We start from the raw sequence: 26,753 nt of genomic DNA, 5'->3' as shown, positions 1-26,753 counted from the left end.
TTGGGCCTGAACTGAAAGAGATTATTTCAGACATCACTGGAGGGAAAGGCCATGCCCTCCCTCAGGATAAAACAAATAAGATGAGGACCAAACAAAATAATTTTCGTTCCTTTCGGAACTTCAAGGGTGGTCCCGCTTCAGCTTCCCCTGCAGCAAAGCAAGAGGGGAATTGTGCCCAATCCAAGTCAGTCTGGAGACCTAACCAGGCTTGGAACAAAGGTAAAAAGGCCAAGAAGCCTTAGAATTTGTGTCCCAGGGATATCTTCTGGACTTCAAAGACTCCCCCCCAAGGGGGAGATTTCACATTTCTCAATTGTCTGCAAACCAGACAAAGAGGCGTTCTTACGCTGTGTAGAAGACCTACATACCATGGGAGTGATCCGCCCAGTTACAAGAGCGGAACAAGGGCTAGTTTTTTACTCCATCATAAGATTTGCGCAAATATCTTTGTTGGTGTGAATCTAAGGGTTTGTCATGTTCTGTCTCGGGATATCATATGAGAGCCTCATTGTCTGGAACAGTTTCTTTAAAGAAAGATTAGTAGAAGCCATACTGATTGAAAATAACAAATTTATTTAAACAAAATAATTTGTTTAAGCAAATACTTGCAGAATATTTAAATATGCTTCTCAGGTATGTTAAGACCACATACAACAGGAGTGAAAATAAACAAAACTATTAAGCAGAGATGCAGATTCAAAAAGGAAAGTCTTTCTCCTGGTAATAACTGAAATGTAAGATTAGCACAAGGCAGAAAACAACTTGTAAACAGGTAGCAGGTTTAAAGGTAAAAGTCTTTCTCCTGGTAATTTTTGAGTGCAGGAATTGCACAAGGCAGGAAACAAACTTGCAAACTGGTAACAGGTTTAAAGGTAAAGTCTTTCTCCTGGTTATAGCTGAGTTCAGGAATTGCACAATGCAGGAAACAAACTTGTGAACTGGTAACAGGTTTAAAGGTAAAGTCTTTCTCCTGGTTATAGCTGAGTGCAGGAACTGCACAAGGCAGAATACAAACTTGTGAACTGGTAACAGGTTTAAAGGTAAAGGCTTTCTCCTGCAATACCTTGTAAACAGGTGCAAAGGTGAAATCTTTCTCCAAAGAAGTGCAGGAAACAGGTTCTGACTTGACAAAACAGATCCAATGTGAAGACACTAATGCAGACTAAAAGCCATCCTTAAATAGGGAGGTTTTGCACAGGGTTGGTTCTGATTAATTCCAGAATTGAGAACACCTGTGTGTTGCACAGGTGTAATAACAAGTAAGGCAAATAGTTATTTATCAGATCTTTTAAGTTCCTTGCTATTACTAGAACTGGCTGTGGCTCAACACAGAAGCAAACCGACTTGCAAGCAAACAGGAATAGTAACCACAGAGCCACAGGTTCAAATCCCCACACAGCCCTTCTTAGCAGAATGCCTCCCAGACCTTTTCTTTTTAATCTGGAGGCTTGGTTCATGACAGGGTTACTCATGGAGTAAGATTAGGATTCCTAGAATTTTGTCCTTTCTCCAAGAAGGATTGGAGAAGGGATTATCAGCTAGTTCCTTAAAAGGACAAATATCTGCTTTGTCTATTCTTTTACACAAACGTCTGGCAGATGTCCCAGACGTTCAAGCGTTTAGTCAGGCCTTGGTCAGGATCAAGCCTGTATTTAAACCTGTTGCTCCGCCATTCAGCCTAAACTTGGTTCTTAAAGTTCTTCAAGGGGTTCCGTTTGAACCTATGCATTCCATAGATATTAAGCTTCTATCTTGGAAAGTTTTGTTTTTAGTAGCTATCTCTTCGGCTCGAAGAGTTTCTGAGTTATCTGCTTTACAGTGTTACTCATCTTACCTTGTTTTCCATGCAGCTAAGGTGGTTTTGCGTACCAAACCTGGGTTTCTTCCTAAGGTTGTTTCTAATAGGAATATCAATCAGGAGATTATTGTTCCTTCTCTGTGTCCTAATCCTTCATCAAAGAAGGAACGTCTGTTGCACAATCTTGATGTGGTTCGTGCTTTAAAGTTCTACTTACAAGCAACTAAAGATTTCTGTCAAACATCTTCATTGTTTGTTGTTTATTCTGGTAAATGGAGAGGTCAAAAAGCTACGGCTACCTCTTTCCTTTTGGCTGAAAAGCATCATCCGTTTGGCTTATGAGACTGCTGGCCAGCAGCCTCCTGAAAGAATTACTGCTCATTCTACTAGAGCAGTGGCTTCCACATGGGCTTTTAAAAATGAGGCTTCTGTTGAACAGATTTGTAAGGCGGCAACTTGGTCTTCGCTTCATACTTTTTCCAAATTTTACAAATTCAATACTTTTGCTTCTTCTGAGGCTATTTTTGGGTGAAAGGTTTTACAAGCAGTGGTGCCTTCCGTTTAGGGTACCTGTCTTGTCCCTCCCTTCATCCGTGTCCTAAAGCTTTGGTATTGGTATCCCACAAGTATGGATGAATCCGTGGACTCGATACATCTTACAAGAGAAAACAGAATTTATGCTTACGTGATAAATTTCTTTCTCTTGTGATGTATCGAGTCCACGGCCCGCCCTGTCTATTTAAGACGGGTAGTATATTTTTATTTTAAAAAACTTCAGTCACCTCTGCACCCTATAGTTTCTCCTTTTTCTTCCTAGCCTTTGGTCGAATGACTGGGGGGCGGAGCTAAGGGAGGAGCTATATAGACAGCTCTGATGTGGTTGCTCTCTTTGCCACTTCCTGTTAGGAAGGAGAATATCCCACAAGTATGGATGAATCCGTGGACTCGATACATCACAAGAGAAAGAAATTTATCAGGTAAGCATAAATTCTGTTTTTTTTCGTCACGCTTTGTCAGTACATCACTATGGGCAGTTTCAAAGGAAGCAGGCCATATCTAACTTATCATTAAGGCCATTAGGAAGTTGTGTCTCAAGGATCGAGATCCACCTGCACTCCTTCCTTAGGAGGGCCTTGTCATTGTCCCCTCCTCTGCCATTCATGATGCCTCTATCTATGCCCACAAATCTCAGAGAATCAGGATTGCAGTTATGAGCCAGCTCAAAATGTCTGGCAACATTGCTCTTATTTTTTACATCGTCCCTATGTTCAGTGATACTTTTTTTTATAGCTCTCCTAGTTTTCTCCAACATAGGTGTGTCCGGTCCACGGCGTCATCCTTACTTGTGGGATATTCTCTTCCCCAACAGGAAATGGCAAAGAGCCCAGCAAAGCTGGTCACATGATCCCTCCTAGGCTCCGCCTACCCCAGTCATTCTCTTTGCCGTTGTACAGGCAACATCTCCACGGAGATGGCTTAGAGTTTTTTAGTGTTTAACTGTAGTTTTTATTATTCAATCAAGAGTTTGTTATTTTAAAATAGTGCTGGTATGTACTATTTACTCAGAAACAGAAAAGAGATGAAGATTTCTGTTTGTATGAGGAAAATGATTTTAGCACCGTAACTAAAATCCATGGCTGTTCCACACAGGACTGTTGAGAGCAATTAACTTCAGTTGGGGGAACAGTGTGCAGTCTCTTACTGCTTGAGGTATGACACATTCTAACAAGACGATGTAATGCTGGAAGCTGTCATTTTCCCTATGGGATCCGGTAAGCCATGTTTATTAAGATAGTAAATAAGGGCTTCACAAGGGCTTATTAAGACTGTAGACTTTTTCTGGGCTAAATCGATTCATTATTAACACATATTTAGCCTTGAGGAATCATTTATTCTGGGTATTTTGATATGATTATATCGGCAGGCACTGTTTTAGACACCTTATTCTTTAGGGGCTTTCCCTAATCATAGTCAGAGCCTCATTTTCGCGCCGGTATGGCGCACTTGTTTTTGAGGACAGCATGGCATGCAGCTGCATGTGTGTGGAGCTCTGATACATAGAAAAGTCTTTCTGAAGGCATCATTTGGTATCGTATTCCCCTTTGGGCTTGGTTGGGTCTCAGCAAAGCAGATTCCAGGGACTGTAAAGGGGTTAAATATAAAAACGGCTCCGGTTCCGTTATTTTAAGGGTTAAAGCTTCCAAATTTGGTGTGCAATACTTTTAAGGCTTTAAGACACTGTGGTGAAATTTTGGTGAATTTTGAACAATTCCTTCATACTTTTTCGCAATTGCAGTAATAAAGTGTGTTTAGTTTAAAATTTAAAGTGACAGTAACGGTTTTATTTTAAAACGTTTTTTGTGCTTTGTTATCAAGTTTATGCCTGTTTAACATGTCTGAACTACCAGATAGATTGTGTTCTGACTGTGGGGAAACCAAGGTTCCTTCTCATTTAACTATATGTATTTTATGTCATAAAAAAATTTAGTAAAAATGATGCCCAAGATGATTCCTCAAGTGAGGGGAGTAAGCATGGTACTGCATCATCCCCTCCTTCGTCTACACCAGTCTTGCCCATACAGGAGGCCCCTAGTACATCTAGTGCGCCAATACTCCTTACTATGCAACATTTAACGGCTGTAATGGATAATTCTATCAAAAACATTTTAGCCAATATGCCCACTTATCAGCGAAAGCGCGACTGCTCTGTTTTAGAAAATTCTGTAGAGCATGAGAACGCTGATGATATGGTTTCTGAAGGGCCCCTACACCAGTCTGAGGGGGCCAGGGAGGTTTTGTCTGAGGGAGAAATTTCAGATTCAGGAAACATTTCTCAACAAGCTGAACCTGATGTGATTACTTTTAAATTTAAGTTGGAACATCTCCGCGCTCTGCTTAAGGAGGTGTTATCCAATTTGGATGATTGTGATTATCTGGTCATTCCAGAACCACTATGTAAAATGGAAAAGTTCTTAGAGGCCCCGGGGCCCCCCGAAGCTTTTCCTATATCCAAGCGGGTGGCGTACATTGTTAGTAAAGAATGGGACAGGCCCGGTATACCTTTAGTACCTCCCCCCATATTTATAAAATTGTTTTCTTATAGTCGACCCCAGAAAGGACTGATGGCAGACAGTCCCCAAGGTCGAGGGGGGCGGTTTCTACTCTACACAAGCGCGCCACTATACCCATAGAAGATAGTTGTGCTTTCCAAGATCCTATGGATAAAAAATTAGAAGGTCTGCTAAAGATGTTTGTTCAGCAAGGTTCCCTTCTACAACCAATTGCATGCATTGTCCCTGTCACTGCAGCCGCGTGTTTCTAGTTTGATGAGCTAGGAAAGGCGATTATTAGTAATTCTTCTTCTTATGAGGAGATTATGGACAGAATTCGTGCTCTTAAATTGGCTAATTCTTTCACCCTAGACGCCACCTTGCAATTGGCTAGGTTAGCGGCGAAAAAATTCTGGGTTTGCTATTGTGGCGCAGAGCGCTTTGGTTAAAATCTTGGGCAGCGGATGCGTCTTCCAAGAACAAATTGCTTGACATTCCTTTCAAGGGGAAAACACTCTTTGGCCCTGACTTGAAAGAGATTATCTCTGATATCACTGGGGGCAAGGGCCACGCCCTTCCTCAGGATAGGTCTTTTCAAGACCAAAAATAAACCTAAGTTTCGTCCCTTTCGCAGAAACGGATCAGCCCCAAGGGCTACGTCCTCTAAGCAGGAAGGTAATACTTCTCAAGCCAATCCAGCCTGGAGACCTATGCAAGGCTGGAACAAAGGAAAGCAGGCCAGGAAACCTGCCACTGCTACCAAGACAGCATGAAATGCGGGCCCCCGATCCGGGACCGGATCTGGTGGGGGGCAGACTCTCTCTCTTCGCTCAGGCTTGGGCAAGAGATGTTCTGGATCCTTGGGCGCTAGAAATAGTCTCCCAAGGTTATTCTCTGGAGTTCAAGGGGCTTCCTCCAAGGGGGAGGTTCCACAGGTCTCAGTTGTCTTCAGACCACATAAGAAGACAGGCATTCTTACATTGGGTAGAAGACCTGCTAAAAATGGGAGTGATTCATCCTGTTCCATTAGGAGAACAAGGGATGGGGTTCTACTCCAATCTGTTCATAGTTCCCAAAAAAGAGGGAACGTTCAGACCAATCTTAGATCTCAAGATCTTGAACAAGTTTCTCAAGGTTCCATCGTTCAAGATGGAAACCATTCGAACACTTCTTCCTTCCATCCAGGAAGGTCAATTCATGACCAAGGTGGATTTCAAGGATGCGTATCTACATATTCCTATCCACAAGGAACATCATCGGTTCCTAAGGTTTGCATTCCTGGACAAGCATTTCCAGTTCGTGGCGTTTTCTTTCGGATTAGCCACTGCTCCTAGGATTTTCTCATAGGTACTAGGGTCCCTTCTGGCGGTGCTAAGACCAAGGGGCATTGCTGTAGTACCTTACTTGGACGACATTCTGATTCGAGCGTCGTCCCTTCCTCAAGTAAAGGCTCACACGGACATTGTCCTGGCCTTTCTCAGATCTCACGGTTGGAAAGTGAACGTGGAAAAGAGTTCTCTATCTCCGTCAACGAGGGTTCCCTTCTTGGGAACTATAATAGACTCCTTAGAAATGAGGATTTTTTCTGACAGAAGCCAGAAAAACAAAACTTCTAGACTCTTGTCGGATACTTCATTCCGTTCCTCTTCCTTCCATAGCGCAGTGCATGGAAGTGATAGGTTTGATGGTAGCGGCAATGGACATAGTTCCTTTTGTGCGCATTCATCTAAGACCATTACAACTGTTCATGCTCAGTCAGTGGAATGGGGACTATTCAGACTTGTCTCCGAAGATACAAGAAAATCAGAGGACCAGAGACTCATTCCGTTGGTGGCTGTCCCTGGACAACCTGTCACAAGGGATGACCTTCCGCAGACCAGAGTGGGTCATTGTCACGACCGACGCCAGTCTGATGGGCTGGGGCGCGGTCTGGGGATCCCTGAAAGCTCAGGGTCTTTGGTCTCGGGTAGAATCTCTTCTACCGATAAATATTCTGGAACTGAGAGCGATATTCAATGCTCTCAAAGCTTGGCCTCAGCTAGCGAGGGCCAAGTTCATACATCAACCATCAGGGGGGAACAAGGAGTTCCCTAGCGATGGAAGAAGTGACCAAAATCATTCTATGGGCGGAGTCTCACTCCTGCCATCTGTCTGCTATCCACATCCCAGGAGTGGAAAATTGGGAAGCGGATTTTCTGAGTCGTCAGACATTGCATCCGGGGGAGTGGGAACTCCATCCGGAAATCTTTGCCCAAGTCACTCAACCGTGGGGCATTCCAGACATGGATCTGATGGCCTCTCGTCAGAACTTCAGAGTTCCTTACTACGGGTACAGATCCAGGGATCCCAAGGCGGCTCTAGTGGATGCACTAGTAGCACCTTGGACCTTCAAACTAGCTTATGTGTTCCCGCCGTTTCCTCTCATCCCCAGGCTGGTAGCCAGGATCAATCAGGAGAGGGCGTCGGTGATTTTGATAGCTCCTGCGTGGCCACGCAGGACTTGGTATGCAGATCTGGTGAATATGTCATCGGCTCCACTATGGAAGCTACCTTTGAGACGAGACCTTCTTGTTCTAGGTCCGTTCGACCCACTCCAGCTGACTGCTTGGAGATTGAACGCTTGATCTTATCAAAGCGAGGGTTCTCAGATTCTGTTATTAATACTCTTGTTCAGGCCTGAAAGCCTGTAACCAGAAAAATTACCACATAATTTGGTATATCTGTTGGTGTGAATCTGCAGGATTCCCTTGGGACAAGGTTAAGATTCCTAAGAGTCTATCCTTCCTTCGAGAAGGATTGGAAAAAGGATTATCTGCAAGTTCCTTGATGGGACAGATTTCTGCCTTGTCTGTGTTACTTCACAAAAAGCTGGCAGCTGTGCCAGATGTTCTAGCCTTTGTTCAGGCTCTGGTTAGAATCAAGCCTGTTTACAAATTTGGACTCCTCCTTGGAGTCTCAACCTAGTTCTTTCAGTTCTTCAGGGGGTTCCGTTTGAACCCTTACATTCCGTTGATATTAAGTTATTATCTTGGAAAGTTTTGTTTTTGGTTGCAATTTCTTCTGCTAGAAGAGTTTCAGAATTATCTGCTCTGCAGTGTTCTTCTCCTTATCTGGTGTTCCATGCAGATAAGGTGGTTTTGCGTACTAAACCTGGTTTTCTTCCAAAAGTTGTTTCTAACAAAAACATTAACCAGGAGATAGTTGTGCCTTCTTTGTGTCCTAATCCAGTTTCAAAGAAGGAACGTTTGTTGCACAACTTGGATGTAGTTCGTGCTCTCAAATTTTACTTAGCAGCTACTAAGGATTTCAGACAAACTTTGTCTTTGTTTGTTGTTTATTCTGGTAAACGGAGAGGTCAAAAAGCAACTTCTACCTCTCTCTCCTTCTGGATTAAAAGCATTATCCGATTGGCTTATGAGACTGCCGGACGGCAGCCTCCTGAAAGAATCACAGCTCACTCCACTAGGGCTGTGGCTTCCACATGGGCCTTCAAGAACGAGGCTTCTGTTGATCAGATATGTAAGGCAGCGACTTGGTCTTCACTGCACACTTTTTCTAAATTTTACAAATTTGATACTTTTGCTTCTTCTGAGGCTATTTTTGGGAGAAAGGTTTTGCAAGCCGTGGTGCCTTCCATTTAGGTGACCTGATTTGCTCCCTCCCTTCATCCGTGTCCTAAAGCTTTGGTATTGGTTCCCACAAGTAAGGATGACGCCGTGGACCGGACACACCTATGTTGGAGAAAACAGAATTTATGTTTACCTGATAAATTACTTTCTCCAACGGTGTGTCCGGTCCACGGCCCGCCCTGGTTTTTTTAATCAGGTCTGATAATTTATTTTCTTTAACTACAGTCACCACGGTAACATATGGTTTCTCCTATGCAAATATTCCTCCTTAACGTCGGTCGAATGACTGGGGTAGGCGGAGCCTAGGAGGGATCATGTGACCAGCTTTGCTGGGCTCTTTGCCATTTCCTGTTGGGGAAGAGAATATCCCACAAGTAAGGATGACGCCGTGGACCGGACACACCGTTGGAGAAAGTAATTTATCAGGTAAACATAAATTCTGTTTTTCCCACGTTAAACCGTGGGCAATTACAGGAGGGTAAGTATATGACACCTTCTGTGTCACAATTCACAAAATATTTAAGCTTATAGATTTTACCCGTGTTGGTACTGAACTCTTTTTTGTCTTTCGCATGTACTTACACGCCACGCATTTACCACAAGGGTAATTGCCTGAGGATCTATGTTTCGTAAGCCAGTCAGTTTGTTTATGTTTGGATACATACTGACTCCTTACATGCTTATCTTTTAGGTTAGGCGCCCTCCTAGCAGTGATATTGGGGAGTTCACCTACTTCTTGGGATACTCCCATATCACTGGTAAGGATATGCCAGTTTTTGCCAAGTATATGCCTTAAAGAATTCCGATGGCAGTTGTAATCAGCAATTAGTCTTATTTTTGAATCATTGTCCTTTAGTTTGGGCACAAGTAATTTCTCTCTATCCGCGTACATAGCATTTTTAAATGCTCCTCTCACAACTCTTTTGGAGTATCCCCTGTCCAAAAATCTTTTTTCCATTTCTAATGCATGTTTTAAATATTTCTCCTTTGTTGAGCAATTTCTGCGGAGCCTAAGGAATTGTCCTTTAGGTATGCCTTTTTTCAAATGACGTGCCTCACAGCTGTTTATATACTTTGTTGTCGAACATAAACACGTTGTTCGTGAGTACAAATGTAAGTAATTCCACAACAGTCAGTATGTTTTTGAACACAACTTCCTCTTGTCATTAGGAAGTGTTTACATGCTTCAATGCCCACCTCATGCGGGATGAATGAGTAAAGTCCTTCTACGTCAAGGCCTACCAAGATTGCTCCTTTTGGGGCTACCAGACCTTCGATTTTCCTCAGAAAATTAGCTGTGTCCAAAACAAAGGAAGGCATAGTAGTAAGAAAAGGTCGTAGGAAGAAATCTATATAATTGCCAAGATTCTCTGTGAGGCTGTCAATACCTGCTATTATTGGCCGACCTGGTGGATTAACAGAGGTTTTATGTATCTTAGGGATACAATAAAAAACTGGCATAACAGGATATTCAGGATAAAGATATTTAAACTCAGATACGGTTATAACACAGGTATTTTTGATGTGATGTGTTTTTTATGCAACTTTTTATAGTTTTGTGAAACAGTTAACCAGAGCTCTGAAGTTGCGGTAATCATTCTAGCATAAATCGCCATTGTGCTCAAGCGATCGCGTTAACTTTCAACTTGTAATACCTGCGTTAAGCCCAACGAGTGTAAACACCCACAATAAACCCCTTGTGGCTTGCGTGCAAACATTTGCGCTTCACTCATAATCTGGCCCATTATGGGCCAGATTATAAGTTGAGCGCAATATATCGCTTCCGTGAAAGGATTATTTGCACTCAATTGAGTAATACCAGCACACGTAAATGTGCTCTAGTATTATGAGTTGCATTCAATGCGAACGTGACCTTGCGGTAGCAGTAGCCAGCCACTTGTAATGGCTGGTTATCGCGTTCGCATGGCACAAAAGCATTGCACTCACAAGAGCGTGCTTCCATAGGCTCCAATAGGAGCCTTTTTCTGATATCGTCATACACGGCACAGAACCTAATCGCAGCGAAGGGGGTATGGGATGGGAAGAAAATTGTAATATGTATATGAAAATATACATATATATGTGTATATACACATATTAACACATAAATATATATGTATATAAATATACAGGGAGTGCAGAATTATTAGGCAAATTGTATTTTTGAGGATTAATTTTATTATTGAACAACAACCATGTTCTCAATGAACCCAAAAAACTCATTAATATCAAAGCTGAATAGTTTTGGAAGTAGTTTTTAGTTTGTTTTTAGTTATAGCTATTTTAGGGGGATATCTGTGTGTGCAGGTGACTATTACTGTGCATAATTATTAGGCAACTTAACAAAAAACAAATATATACCCATTTCAATTATTTATTTTTACCAGTGAAACCAATATAACATCTCAACATTCACAAATATACATTTCTGACATTCAAAAACAAAACAAAAACAAATCAGTGACCAATATAGCCACCTTTCTTTGCAAGGACACTCAAAAGCCTGCCATCCATGGATTCTGTCAGTGTTTTGATCTGTTCACCATCAACATTGCGTGCAGCAGCAACCACAGCCTCCCAGACACTGTTCAGAGAGGTGTACTGTTTTCCCTCCTTGTAAATCTCACATTTGATGATGGACCACAGGTTCTCAATGGGGTTCAGATCAGGTGAACAAGGAGGCCATGTCATTAGATTTTCTTCTTTTATACCCTTTCTTGCCAGCCACGCTGTGGAGTACTTGGACGTGTGTGATGGAGCATTGTCCTGCATGAAAATCATGTTTTTCTTGAAGGATGCAGACTTCTTCCTGTACCACTGCTTGAAGAAGGTGTCTTCCAGAAACTGGCAGTAGGACTGGGAGTTGAGCTTGACTCCATCCTCAACCCGAAAAGGCCCCACAAGGTCATCTTTGATGATACCAGCCCAAACCAGTACTCCACCTCCACCTTGCTGACGTCTGAGTCGGACTGGAGCTCTCTGCCCTTTACCAATCCAGCCACAGGCCCATCCATCTGGCCCATCAAGACTCACTCTCATTTCATCAGTCCATAAAACCTTAGAAAAATCAGTCTTGAGATATTTCTTGGCCCAGTCTTGACGTTTCAGCTTGTGTGTCTTGTTCAGTGGTGGTCGTTTTCAGCCTTTCTTACCTTGGCCATGTCTCTGAGTATTGCACACCTTGTGCTTTTGGGCACTCCAGTGATGTTGCAGCTCTGAAATATGGCCAAACTGGTGGCAAGTGGCATCTTGGCAGCTGCACGCTTGACTTTTCTCAGTTCATGGGCAGTTATTTTGCGCCTTGGTTTTTCCACACGCTTCTTGCGACCCTGTTGACTATTTTGAATGAAACGCTTGATTGTTCGATGATCAGGCTTCAGAAGCTTTGCAATTTTAAGAGTGCTGCATCCCTCTGCAAGATATCTCACTATTTTTGACTTTTCTGAGCCTGTCAAGTCCTTCTTTTGACCCATTTTGCCAAAGGAAAGGAAGTTGCCTAATAATTATGCACACCTGATATAGGGTGTTGTGTCATTAGACCACACCCCTTCTCATTACAGAGATGCACATCACCTAATATGCTTAATTGGTAGTAGGCTTTCGAGCCTATACAGCTTGGAGTAAGACAACATGCATGAAGAGGATGATGTGGTCAAAATACTCATTTGCCTAATAATTCTGCACTCCCTGTATATTTACAGGGAACTCAAGCTAAAGGGTAGTAGATTCAGGAGTAATTTGAGGAAGCACTTCTTTACAGAAAGTTTGGTTTATGGAATAAACTTCCTAAAGAGGTAATAATGACAAACACTGTGGGGGACTTTAAAAATGCCTGGGACAAGCATAAGGCTATCCTACGAACTAGATAAGTTTATACTTTTAGGTAATATCGGGCAGACTTGCTGGGCCTATGGCTCTTATCTGCCGTCAATATCTGTTTCTATGTAACACACAGTTCCCATAGACCGAAAAAAAAAAATTGGCACTTTAAAGTGCCTTTACATTGCAAACACACCACACCCACCACTTTTAACCCCTAAAAACTGCTTAGTGCAGTAGTTTTTTTTATTGTGGGGGCATTTGGGGCACTTTTAGAAAATTAACCAGACATCTGATCACTGGTTAATTTTCTGAGCGCTAATTGGTTATTTATCACGCACCCGCAAACCGGCGCACAATAAATTAGCGCTCCACTTAAATTCTAGCCCAATATATAAAAAATAGTGAGTCCACTGACCTGATGAAGAGGTGGAGCCTTGGAACGCGTTGTCTCTTGTCACTTTGTCTGGCCAGACTTAAGACAGTGGACAAGTTACCTTTGTGGATTCTAAGTATTATGCAAAAATCCTTAGTTTTTTTGTATTTTATTACACTGTAATATTGTTTTATATGTTTTAATAAATGTATTCTAATTTTTTTTTAACAATATAGTTTGAGTATGGTCATATACTTCTGTCAAATATTTAGACTATCGCTCTCGGACGTATCATTTATTTATTTTCCTCATGGTTATTCTTCAGAATATTATGGTCACACCCCTTCAGCTACATATTTTATTTATTTATTTTTGTTTGACATTATTACATAGTTACATATCATTTTATTATATAAAATATTGTTCATATAATGGTTTTGCATTTGGTTTGAGATATATATATATATATATATATATATATATATATATATATATATTACGTTACATTTGTAGGTTGTATATAATTTTATACATAAGTATATGGTATAGTTTTTATATGGTATAGTATAGGGGGTTGCACATGGAATTATTTGGCACATATTTAGATATTTTCAATTTTATGTGTTGATCAATAATATTTTCTTTTAAATATTTCATTTATTTTTTGAATTCCATTTATAGGTTTACCATGTTTGTTTTTATATATAACTTGAGGACAGGGATACTGGGTGATCAACCTGTCTATTAGCTATTTGCCCATTAGAGATTTACCCATATAATTATTTATTTTCTGATACTGGCTTTGAGTGTGTGTTTTATTTTTATTTGCCCTCCATTTAGCTGCCCATCCAATAGGCAGGTTAGGTGAGGTTGAAATATTGGTTTACGCTACTGGTACCGCCTTGGGTTTCCTTAGTTGGAGGGCATTTAATTTTGTTTTTAAGTGTGTGTAGAAGAAAAGAAAAAAAATGTGTTGCATTCGTATTGCTGTATGTTTTTAATGAGAATAGCTTCAGTTTTCCTGATAACTTTTAATAAACATTTTAAATTGTATGTGGCGTGTGATGTACAGGGTTAACCAACCCTGCAACAGTCACTAGTTTGTCACAGTCTAGCCACTCCAGGCAAGCCTGACACTTAGCTTAGTGGGTGAAAGTGTTTACAAACACTCACAAGATTGTACCAGACCCAGAAAAATATACAAATTCCCCTTTAATGCCACCCACACTAAACTATCTCTATGCTGCCACCACTTTAAGATTATTATATTGGAAGCTGTAAAAAACCCAGACTAACAGATTAAAAATCCCAAAAGACAATTTGGCAAAAATCAATCTAAAACATAATAAATACCCTTATTACCAGTCTCTTTGTTAACGTGGTTCAATTATTAGACAAAGGCAACTTAATAACATTTATTATGAACAAAAAAAGAGTCACAGTGCATTTATATAAAAAATAAGTGAATACATAAACAGCCAGGTTAGAAATGAAGTCCAGGCTTCCTTTGTTGAGATGCCCCTTGCCAAGGAGGGAAACCCTTTGCATTGGTGAAAAGCTAACAGATAAATGTCCAACATTGGTGAAATAGGCAAAACCCTACTTATGCATCTCAGGCATTTCAACACCATTGGAGCGCCTCTTCTCTGCTGCAGACAACATAGCTGGCAGAAAGAGAGCCAGCCTCAGCCAGGAGCATGTGAACATGTTGTTATTTTTGCTTTCATTGCAAAGTTTCTGAAAGAGTGAATAACAGAATGTTATAACAGACTCCAGTGATAGTCTAGTCTTCTAGTTCTACCTCTTTTTAAACATTTTGTGGTTTTGTTATGATTAATTATAAAAATCTTTTCTGCAGCTTAAAAATTGTACAAACAGTTGTGTTAATGTAGAGTTTTAGGGGTCAATTTATTACAGTGCGATTGGACATGATATGATGTAGCGTATCATGTCCGCTGCACATTGACGCTGTTGGCATTTATCATTGCACCAGCAGTTCTTGTGAACTGCTGGTGCAATACCTCCCCCTGCAGATTCACGGCCAATCGGCCGCTAGCAGGGGGTGTCAATCAACCAAATCGTATTTGATCGGGTTGATTTCTGTCCGCCGCCTCAGAGCAGACGGACAGGTTATGGAGCAGCGGATATACTAGATAGTGTGGTCCCATGTATCAAACGTTGCCTTAATTATTGGAAAAGGTTTAGCTGAGGAGGTTCTATGTGCTGGGGATAACCAACAATCTCGTATGAATTGAACCCAAACCTTGGCACCGGCCATTAAAATAGCTGTTTAATGTAATTTACTGATAGGTATACATTTGTATTGATTTCACAACTGTCGATATCTTGTAGATATGTTTCATTCATGATTTTACAACTACTTATTGATAACACATTCAGTATCATTTGTTATTTGGCATGAATTTATCATCATTAAAATGGGCTATCAACATTGTTGGCATGGGTAGCGCCATCTTGTTTTTCTGGTCCGAGCATGGACGGATTTTTGACCCATGTGTGTTATCACTTGGTCTGCGGGTGAATATGATGCTTCTATTTTGTTGTCAATATTTAGTCGATAACTTGTGATCTATGATGTCAATGCTGCCCATTCATCTTATGGATGAATTTTCTGATATTTGCTCTGATACAATACAGTCTTTTTCAAATGCAAAAAGGATGTTATCATTTGCATTGCCATCGCTCTGATAATGAAAAATGTGTATCTGGTGGCTTGAAACAGCCAATAAATGCAATTGGAATGGTTGGAGGCGACCCCAAGTTGCTGAGCATGCATGTAAATCTATTGTATAGACATGAGTGCAGAGTATTAGCGCTGCGGAATCTGTTGGCGCTCTACAAATAACCAATAATAATAATAAAGTAGACGCATCTCATGTTGGGATTAGTGTTCAATACACATAGTTGTGTGAATAGGAGAATACAGGTGTTTTGGGGGTAAAAGATGAAATAAAGACTTCCATTATCAAATTTTGCATATTCATTTTATATTCACACTTTTTGAAATACCGGTTCCTACTGAGCATGTGCACAAGTTCACAGTGTATACGTATACTAGTTTGTGATTGGCTGATGGCTGTCACATGATCCAGGGAGCCGGCAAATAGAGAGAAAAAATAATCTGCTTATTTGAAATTCAGAGTGTGTTATTGCATTGTGTTTTTATTATGCACTTGTTAATTCTGCAATTTTACTGTATTTAATGGTAGTTTAATGGCAAAACTGTGTCTCTGGTACCTTGTTTGATTTGGTTTATTCATTAAATTCACTGTTATTTCTGGTCCTCAAAATTTTACTCTAGGCTCCTATTTTTTTCTACTGATATTTGTATGCAAACAATATTCTCCATTTCCTAAAAAAATAAAATAAGGTTTCTCTGGCTATTCAATGAGTTGAACTGAATTTTGTTAACCCTTTTTTATTTCTCTCGTATACGCTGCCCCTAATTCAATTCATTACTCCTTTAAATTATTTTATGTTGGATCTGTCTGCTGCACCTCTGGCAGCCGGAAAGCATCCCAAATATCACATGAACAGAATGCAGATCAGGTGTCATGCATCTGTATGTGTAACAGTCTCCATAGCACCGCCATACAGCGAATAGGAGCTCTGAATACTTCCCCATATCAAGGTAGCTACGTCTTGGATAATCATACATTGAAATAGGTCCTCATTCACTCACTCTAATCTTCAAGGTAAGAAAGGTCACATAATTATTTAATGCATTTGATAAACGTTTGTCAGTTAGCACTCGATCTATATTTAGAATTCCAGTCCTCTGATTTTGCCATTTTCCACCTTTTTTGTGCCTCTAAAATCATTGTGTATTATATATGTGTACTGTGTGTTAATTATCCTTGCATGGCTTTACCCCATATCCCTCACTTAACCCATATCCCTCACATTTTGCTACAGTGGAAATAATATTTGTGAAGGATTTCTTCAGGGCAAAAAGTCACCTGTTTTGTTTGGATGTGCAGAGGAGCACTATTTTGTGTGTAATTATATACCATAGAAGTACAGTGTTCTCCACAGAACATTTTGCCAGCCGGGTGGTATTATGAAGTAGCCGGGTGGGGACAGTGTAATATTTTCTAATATTATTATATCATTTTCAGCTAGCCAAAGCTCAAACTAACTGCATAATGTAACTTAAATGTATTTAATGATAATTTGTACAATAAAAATTGGAACATTTTTAATCCTTTTAGCTTTATATTGGCTAAAATTTTAGCCGAGTGTTTGTTTAGTAAAATCAGCCGCGTGGTGCACCCGCTAAAAAGGTCCTGGGGAGAACACTGAAGTAATACAATTTCAAATACAATTAAAGGGCCACTGTAAGTAAATATTTTCTATGCCTGTTACTAACTAACTACCCCAAATACGCTTTTTATCAATAGCATTTCATTAACATATCTCTACCGTATATCAGAAATCTTGTCTGCAAATTTAATTTTTTTCCAAACCCACTCCGTGGGTATCCTTTGCTCTGTACCAATCCGTTTACAATACCTAGGTTTCAAAATGGCGCTTTAAACACAATTTAATTGGTTTAAGTATTTTGAACACGCAGTGCTGAAAATAGTGGGCAGGATAACGTGACATCATCAGGGAATAAAATATATAACTTTTATGACGTTATGAAACTTCGTTTTGGAGAAAATATAGGTCAGTAGGTTTTAATTAATGTTTATTAACTTTAATATGTTAGTTGTTTGGCTTAAAAATTATAACAGAAAGTAATCCTTTAACTATATAAAATTGTTCTTCACACTAAGTGATTTACCTTTTTGAGAGTACAAGCTAAATTGGAGATAATCTTAAAAAAAAGAAAAACAAGTGTCCATTTTCCAGTTTTACTTCTTTTGTCAAATTTACCTCATTCTTTTTGTATCCTTTGTTGAAGGACAAGCAATGCACTACTGGGATTTAGCTGAGCACATCAGGTGAACCAATGACAGGAGGAGTATATGTGCAGCCACCAATAAACAGCTAGCACCAAGTAGTGAATTTGTGCAAGTGAGCTGACCATATTGCTGCTTTTAAAAGGGACACATATGAAAAATACATATGTCAGGGTTCTTATACAAAACATTTATTTAAACAGCCCTAAAAACAGCCCTGCCATATTTATTTTTCATATGTGTACCTTTTAATGCGGCAATATGGTCACCCTACCCATATCGCATAGCCCTACTAGGTATGCTTTTCAACAAATGATATAATAGAATAAAGCAAATTAGATAATAGAAGAAAATGGTTTAAAATTGTATGCTTTAGCTTAAACTTGACCCTTTTTTTACTTTTACTGTCCCTTTAATCTATAAGGTGTATAATCCAATTAAAGCTTAAAGGGACATTACATCCAAAAAATGTATTTCATGATTCAGATTGAGCTTACAATTTTAAACAACTTTCCAATTTACGTATGCTCAGGAGCTGAAAGTAAGCTGCTGATTTGGGCTACACACATATTTATCATTGGCTTACCAATGTGTGCACCTAGTTCCCAGTAGTGCATTGCTGCTCTTTTAATAAAGGATACCAAGGAAATGAAGCAAAATTGACAATAGAAGTAAATTGGAAAGTTTTATCTGAATCATGCAAGAAAAAATTTGGCTTCTGTGTCCCTTTAAATGCTGATGGAGCGCAGCCACTGAAATCAAGAATATGTTGTTGGCCTAGATGCTAGTACCCTAGTACCATACATTTGCCAACCCTGTATTAATTAGATTCTATACATTTAAAGGGGCACTTAACACTTTGAGATGGTAATATAAAATGATTAATTCTTATATATAAAAAAAAACTCACCAATATACGTTCATTATTTATTTTGTCCCCTTTTCCTTTAATTTACATTCTAAAATTGTGAGCTTTTCATTTCCTGATAGAAATGGAAGTGCAGAGCACTGTTTTATTCCACACAGCTATTGGCTGCACACTTTAGTGACCTATTTATAACTGTCCTAATTGGCCACAGCAGAGAAGGTAACCTAAGTTACAACATGGCAGCTCCCATTGTTTTATAGACTCTAAAACTTCACACTTATTTTGTCAATATTTTTTTATTGAGGATTTCAAGTAGTACAAACAAACGGTTACCTTCTGTAGAATACAATATAATAATCAATAGGATTAGCTCTATAATGCTGTGGTATGAAAATGTATTACAACATGGTAGTTTAATTAAAAACTATTGCCACATAACATAGAACCTCGTTTTGTGTTTAAACAATAAATACACAATTATATCCCCTTCTAATATATTCGGGCCGCTAGAGATATGTGGTTGCCAAACAGTAGGCAAGAGTTTCTCAGGTACCTTAGGAAGGTTACTTTTATCTTAGGGGAATTTCAGGGGAAATAGAAAATGAGATAATTTCAGGGGATGCTTTTTCGTAAGCTTAGAAGGTAAGCAGTAATATAGAGTAGCGCTATAGATGTCTTAAAAGTGGGTGTTATGCATATAAGGTTGGAAATATCAGTGTCTCATGAGGGTGTTTTTGGGGTTATCTTAGTGGTCTCCCTATTGGGGTAGGGTCTAAAATAAGGAGGGGTAGCAATATGATAAACATTCCTTTCTATCCTTTGGCAAATATTCTAGGCCGCGTCGCTAACCACACAGCCCAAATACTCAGCCATTGAAGATACTCAAGTACTTACATTAGTCCTGCCAAAGGCTCTATAGAAACCAATGAGATCTTTATCAAGCATATAACATACTATATACAGACTTCGTCATAGTGGGGCTCAGCATTCCAGGTCTAAAACTGTATATAAGAATAACTGGACTAGGAATCTAGTCAAATTTATACGGAACATTTAATATACAAGGCCTCACAATTCAAACATGAAACACAAAAATAGATACTAAACAGAGGCTAAGGAATGTAACCTTTTATATAGTTTAGTATGCTAGTAAATAGTAATATCTAGTCAAGAATGGTATGAGGTGGGAGACTTTAGGAATAAATCCTGAAGCCTAGAGGAAGTCCGTATAATAAGGAACACATTGGGGCCAATTTATTAAATGCCTGTCTGACATGATCCGATCAGCGGATCATGTCCGACAGACATCGCTGAATGCGGAGAGCAATATGCTCTCTGCATTCAGCATTGCACCAGCAGCTGTTGTGAACTGCTGGTGCAACGATACCCCCTGCAGATTCGCGGCCAATCGGCCGCCAGCAGGGGGTGTCAATCAACCCGATCGTATTCGATCGGGTTGATTTCATGTGAGTTCTGTCCGCCTCCTCAGAGGAGGCTGACAGGTTATGGAGCAGCAGTCTTTAGACCGCTGCTTCATAAGTGGTGTTTCTGGCGAGTCTGAAGGCTCGCCAGAAACACGGCCCTTCAAGCTCCATACGGAGCTTGATAAATGGACCCCATTGGCTTACGGTATGTACCCCCTCTTTATGTCCACATAAAATTTTGTGGGATAAGAAGCTGACACAGATCTGAGACTGGAGTCACTGTCTTTGCGGCATGGCCTGTCATACCGCTAGTAATTCTACGCTGTGTAGTACTTATCCCACACCAGTAGGCCACTGTCTTTGCGGCATGGCCTGTCATACCTCTAGTAATTATACGCTGTATAGTACTTATCCCACACCAGTAGGCCAAGGAGAATGGCTTCTCACAATAGCGTGACATAAACTCTCCAGATATTGTCCTCAGGGAGAGGACCCTCGCTGAAAGTGTCTCTTGGTTGTGCATTCCCCAAGGATCAAGCTTTTCCCTTGTGCGGTGTAGATCGCCCTATTTAGAGTTCGGCAGGTGTCAAATAGGATAGTTCGGCTCTGCGTTTTTTCCTCTTGATGATCCAGCATCATGTCTGATTATAATACCATCTGACTGATTCTCATCGCATGAGTCCGTACGGGTATAGTCGATCCGTTCTAGCTTAGTGAACCTGTTGTCCACCTCTATAGTATTGCTTCTCTTGAGTTTATCCCTCTGTTTATGGACTGGATGTCCTTCTCGCTTCTGGGGTTCGGCCGCATCCCCCATAGCATAAGTAGTGAATAAGGTGGGGATATCCTCAGAGCTGCAAGATACTTTTGTAGGTGCCATACTATCGACTGTCTCCCGGATTTGGTCTTTAGAGCAGAGCATAGCGCTATTTGACCACATAGGTTTGTCGTCCGTTCCTATTGCCGACTTGGTATTGTCCAAGTATACGTACCCTGGATCATTATTGTGAAGCGCTTGGTTAATCGATTGCAGTATTGAGCCCTCGAACTCCAAAAAGAGGGTATGAAGCCTGAGAGAGATGTCTTCCATAATATGTTTGCTTCTGTCAGGGTGACTGTCTCTTTAAGGGCTACAATATCCTCTTCCCCTAGCACTATTTATTCTACAAACACCCCTTCTCAGGTGCCTAGTAATTTGTGTGTTTCCTGTGAACACAGCTGAGTTCTCTAGCTCAGCTCCAGTTACCGGCTCAGCATACTCAAGTGAAACGCTCTCTGCAGCTATTACCAAAGCCTACGCTACATATCCAGAGTTTCCCTTCGTGCTGCAGGTTGCAGCTTCCTAACTTTCCACAGTTTGTGTGTTTTCGGACGCCAGCTTACCTCTATCAAAGACCAGACTGCACCTGTGCATTCAGCTGTCTCTCCTGAGATTACCGGACCACGCACAAACACCTACTGAGTTGCCTGGGAACCTCCAGTCTGTATCTTTCTGATCCACTGATCACTATATATATATATTTGGAACTGTTATTTCTGCAATATACTAGCTGAAGTGAACTTTACTAAAAGAGTCCTTTTTAGTTCCGATCAAGCAAGGTAGCGGTGACCGTGCCCACTAGCGTGTCGTCACAGATAAACCGGCACATATTTCAAAACAACGTCTGTCACAAGAGTTTTGATACTTTGTCTACATTGCTAAGTATCCTCTTACCTCTGCTGACATACAAACACACTTAACCAGGGCATGTACAGTTAATGTTGTTTCTGCAGTTGTGATCCTCTAATCTTGTTGTGTGAAACATAAAGATATTGTTACTCTTACAGCTTCAGAGTTCGGTATAATAAACTCCCATGCACTGGTATTGCTCCATGTGCGTGAGAAAATGGCCACTCCTTGTTGATCTTAGTAAGGTTTTCTCAGTGGTAACAGATGGCAAATTCCTTCTCTTTGACTGTAGCCTATGTCAATATCACCTCTCTAAATTGTCATCTTCTAATTTGAAGTAAATTGAACTGGATTGAGGGGTCGGAGCTGTACAAATTATCGACTTCGATCTGGAGCTGCTGTACTAAGCAACCGCTCACATCCAGGGCTAGTCCCGCCCCCCTATGTTTTCAATATTTAAACAGCTAATGAAACTTTAAAAATAAAATCTACATGTTATTCTTAGACTAATCTATTCTTTGAATGTATCATTCTATCTAGCATTTATTTAGTGTTTAATGTCCTTTTAAATAGACTAGGTGTGTGGAGAACAAAGATAGATACCTTTAGAGTACTTGGAAATATGTTGGGAGTATAATGGTAAATTATTTTTTTTCAGCTCACTTCAGCAGAGTTATATATGCACTAATGTTATATAAGCTCTAACCGGTTGAAGTGGGCAGCCAAGTGTGCAGACCATTGTAGGGGTGATAGCGAGTATGTTGTAAAGTATTAGCGTTTGATTAGCCCTAGACGGCTACCTCCATTACTTACTGAGAAACGTATCTGTGGCTTTAGCATAATATTTGTTGCATTGATACGTCAGATGGTTTTATTTGGCTATGAGCTTCTTTCACTCTCTCTTTGTAGGCTTGGGCAGATGCATTTAGGAGCAGCCCTGACCTCACTGGAGTTGTGCATATTTATGAGGAACTAAAGAGGAAAGGAATTGAATTTCCAATGGCGGATCTGGATGCTCTGTCACCAATACACACACCTCAAAGGGTAAGTTCAAGGAAAACTAGCAGAAATAGCTGCTGAAAGGATGATTAGAATTATCTTGTATGTAGGATATTGGAAAATGACGCCCTTACAATTGCCGATTATTCTTCAACCTGATCCGTAGAGGTAAGAAGGTGATTACTATATTGGTACCAAATATATAGAGCAACTAAAAACACAAAAAAGACGCTCAACTGGGAACGGATGGTGCTCAATAGACCACTCTTTCTGCCCAATCTGTGCTTTCCTGTAGTATATCAGTCTGAGCCAATCCGAAAGGACAGCCCAGCCCCGAGATACCAGGCAATTCTCATCTAAACAAAGGATTTTGTACTGCTAACCTCAGATGTACGTTTTGGCTTACATGGCTTCATCAGTGGAGCTGCAGCTATATCCCTCTAGACACAGGCCCCAATTTATCAAAGGTCTTGCGGACCTGATCCGACACTGAGGATCAGGTCCGCAAGACCTCGCTAAATGCGGAGAGCGTATTGCACCAGCAGCTTGCAAGAGCTGCTGGTGCAACGCCGCCCCCTGCAGACTTGCAGGGAGGTGTCAATCAACCCGATCGTATTCGATTGGGTTGATTTCCGGCGATTCCTGTCCGCCTGCTCAGAGCAGGCGGACAGGGTTATGGAGCAGCGGTCTTTAGACTGCTGCTTCATAACTTGTGTTTCTGGCGAGTCTGAAGACTCGCCAGAAACACGGCCCTTCAAGCTCCGTACGGAGCTTGATAAATATGGGCCTCAGTGAGCATACTTCAGGAAAGTTCTCCTCTGTGAAAAGCACGATTGGGCTAAAAGAGGCTGCTCCTAGAACAAGCTACTTAGCTATTGTTTGTTCCTGGTAGAGCGCTTTTCTCTCTGTATGCACACATAAAGAGCACTTTATTGCTAGTCTGAGAACTTATTAGATTGATATTTTACTTTTATTGCTATTGGAAGCCACTCCGTAAAGGGGTAATAAACTCAACATTTATTTTTCATAGAATGTTTAAAGGGACATAAAACAAAAAATATTTTTTTTTCACAATTCAGATAGAAAACATAAATTTAAACCACTTTCCAATTTACTTCTATTATATTATTTGCTTCATACTCTTGGTATCCTTTTGTTGAAGAAGCAGCAATGCACTACTGGCAGCTAATAAACACATCGGGTGAGCCAACGACATGAGGCTTATATGTGCAGTCACCAGTCAGCAGCTCCTGAGCTTACCCAGGTATTCTTTTCAACAAAAAATACCAAGAGAACAAAACAAATTAGATAATAGAAATAAACTGTAAAGTTGTTTAAAATCACCTGCTCTATCTGAATCATGAAAGAAAATCTTTTAGTTTCATGTCCCTTTAAGTATATGTAGTAAAAATATTGCTACGCTTTTCTTGTAATTTAACAACAAATTGTGTTTTTTCATCATAGTTCTGGCTCACCGGAAACGTACGTTAAGAAGCAGCTGCTCCTTGTGGCGGACTGCAATCATGCTGATCCGATTGTGATGATTGACAGCCCCTGCTAGCGGCTGATTTGCCGCCGGTGAGCAGGGGCGGCATTGCACAAGCATTTCACTGTCTGCATTTAGCGATGTCGGGCGGACATGATTCGCTACAGAGAATCATGTCCGCCCTGCACTTGTTAAATCTACCCCAAAGTCTGGAGTGTATCATACAGGATCCTGACACCGCAACTTTCTATAAAGTGATTGCCTTATCAGTGTTGGAGTTATTTTATCTGTCCCTAATTGGCCACAGCAATGAACAATACTCTGGGTTTTTCAAGCAAAGGAATTCAAATTTTGTTAACAAAAACTACATTTGAATTCTTATCAATCATTTATTTTGTATGCAGTTCTTTACTGCTGACATGTTATGCAAATGTAACAATTACATTAAAGGGACAGTAAGAGATTGCAATATAATTATATGTAGTAAAAATGCACATGGCAGACTTCACAAGCCTAACCCTGTCACATAACTGTCCTTAACTGGATTTAGCAGGATTGATCTGATAAAGTACTGGACAACAATGGTTATTTTGCGAACAAAATAACAGTGATGAGCTGTGTCCACTCCAGTAAAAAGCCTAGAATGATTCCTCCAAATAAGGGTAGATAGAGTTTAGCTACTGAAAAACAGTTGCCGAAATAAAGGTGTTAATGCATTCCAAAAAATTTCCACTCACACTGTATGTGAATTTATGGCAAGACTGTAGGATAATCTTGTAATTACAAAGTCATTGATGTCCCTTTTTAAATTTTCTCCTAAAATGGACAGAGGATGCCGCAAGGTTGTACAAAAAAACAACAAAATAATGTCTGGTATATCTTTTTAGTCTTCTATAATAACTGATTTTTGGTTCTATATTTCATTGAAACGTGGCCGCCTTCCTTGAAGTAGATCTGCTTTCAATGCTCCATGAATAATTGATGGCTCTAATGTTTTAGAAACAAAGTATGACCCTCCGCTCTCCGTCTTAGTGCTTCATATGTATTATTAAAACTAAAGACTTTACTGAATACGTAGTAAGGGATAGGATAGAAGCCTCCAATATATGCAGTGTTCATGCTTATATTGTTGTGAAGGATCAATGGCAACTCACTAGGGCAGATAATTATCTATGATGCTTCGCATAAAACTGCCTTCTATAGCTTTGTCAAAACAACTACTATTTCCTGCAGTTTAGTTATTAATGAACAGTACATTAGTGTTTAAGTTACTATAATATGTATTATTTATAGGGCCCTGCTTTGTTCAGTATTGCTGGGTACCTAAGCAAGGGTTACACAATACCTAATGCTTTTTATTGCGATACAGTCCAGAGACAGGACAATATTAACCCCTTAAGGACCAGCGACGTACCCTGTATGTCGCTGGCCTTTTTTTGGGACTTGATTGTTTTATAGCGCGGTCTTGCCACCAGTGTTGAGACTGCTCTATTCCACAAAGCCTGCTGCTGGAGGGAGGGCATTAATAGCGTGTTCTTGCTAGACTTGTGCTATTATGTCCTGAAAAAACCCTTAACGACCAGTGACATACAGGGTACATTGTGGTCATTAAGGGGTTAAGATAATGCAATATAAATCGATCAGAGAGTAGAATGACTTTGCTCCAATGAGTTTACAGATTAGATCTTGTTATACCTCCATTTTGCCCCAGAAAATTGAAACTAGGGTCTAAGGAAGTTAATGATTCACATAGCCCATGTAATTTTAAACAGCTTTCCAATTTAATGTTATCATCAAATTTGCTTTGTTCTCTTGGTATTCTTAGCTGAAAGCTAAACCTAGATAGGCTCATATGCTAATTTCTAAGCCCTTGAAGGCCGCCTCTTTTCTGAATAAATGTGACAGTTTTTCACAGCTGAGGGTGTTAGTTCATGTGTGCCTTATAGATAACATTATGCTCACGCCCATGGAGTTACTTAGAGAGGGCGCTGATTGGCTAAAATGCAAGTCTGTCAAAAGAGCTGAAGTAAGGGGGCAGTCTGCAGAGGCTTAGACACATGGTAATCACAGAGGTCAAAAGTATATTAAAGGGACACTGAACCCAAATGGTTTTCTTTAGTGATTCAGATAGAGCATGAAATTTTTAAGCAACTTTCTAATTTACTCCTATTATCAAATTTTCTTTATTCTCTTGGTATCTTTACTTGAAATGCAAGAATGTAAGTTTAGATGCCGGCCCATTTTTGGTGAACAACCTGGGTTGTCCTTGCTGATAGGTGGATAAATTCATCCACCAATAAGAAAGTGCTGTTCAGAGTTCTGAGCCAAGAAAAAAAGCTTAGATGTCTTCTTTTTCAAATAAAGATAGCAAGAGAACGAAGAAAAAATGATAATAGGAGTAAATTAGAAAGTTTCTTAACCCTTTGGCTGCTAAGCCATTTCCAACCTGGGTGCTAATATTTAATTTTTTTATTATTATTTTTGACATTTTTGAAAACTTTTTTTTACTTTTTTATTTTTTTTTACAGACCCCCAAGACTTACACTGTTGGAAAGGTTAGGCGATTACCTTTCCAAAAATGGGTCTTGGAGGTCTGTAGCTGCTTAGATGCCTGAGATACAGGCTTCTAAGCAGCATTCCCCCTCCTCCTATACTTAACATTGTTAAGTATAAATAAAGTTGCACGGTGACGTCATCACGTAATTGTGCG

At 40.1% G+C, this 26,753-nt stretch overlaps 1 protein-coding gene across 4 annotated transcripts in view; it reads left to right on the top strand.

Annotated features, from left to right (window-relative positions):
* The window catches only part of TOM1L2 (target of myb1 like 2 membrane trafficking protein), a 367,857-nt gene that overhangs the window by 44,860 nt on the left and 296,244 nt on the right, over window positions 1-26,753 (top strand). For 3 of the 4 annotated variants that reach the window (XM_053694560.1, XM_053694559.1, XM_053694558.1), the window contains exon 5: window positions 22,468-22,602. The exons of the other annotated variant lie outside the window; for it this stretch is intronic. In XM_053694560.1, coding sequence (XP_053550535.1) covers window positions 22,468-22,602 — 135 coding nt within the window. The remainder of the gene's footprint in view (window positions 1-22,467; window positions 22,603-26,753) is intronic. 4 annotated transcript variants of the gene reach the window in all.

Source organism: Bombina bombina, chromosome 11, assembly GCF_027579735.1.
Source record: "Bombina bombina isolate aBomBom1 chromosome 11, aBomBom1.pri, whole genome shotgun sequence".
Classification (NCBI taxonomy): Eukaryota; Metazoa; Chordata; class Amphibia; order Anura; family Bombinatoridae; genus Bombina; species Bombina bombina.
This window is presented reverse-complemented; position numbering and strand designations above follow the sequence as displayed.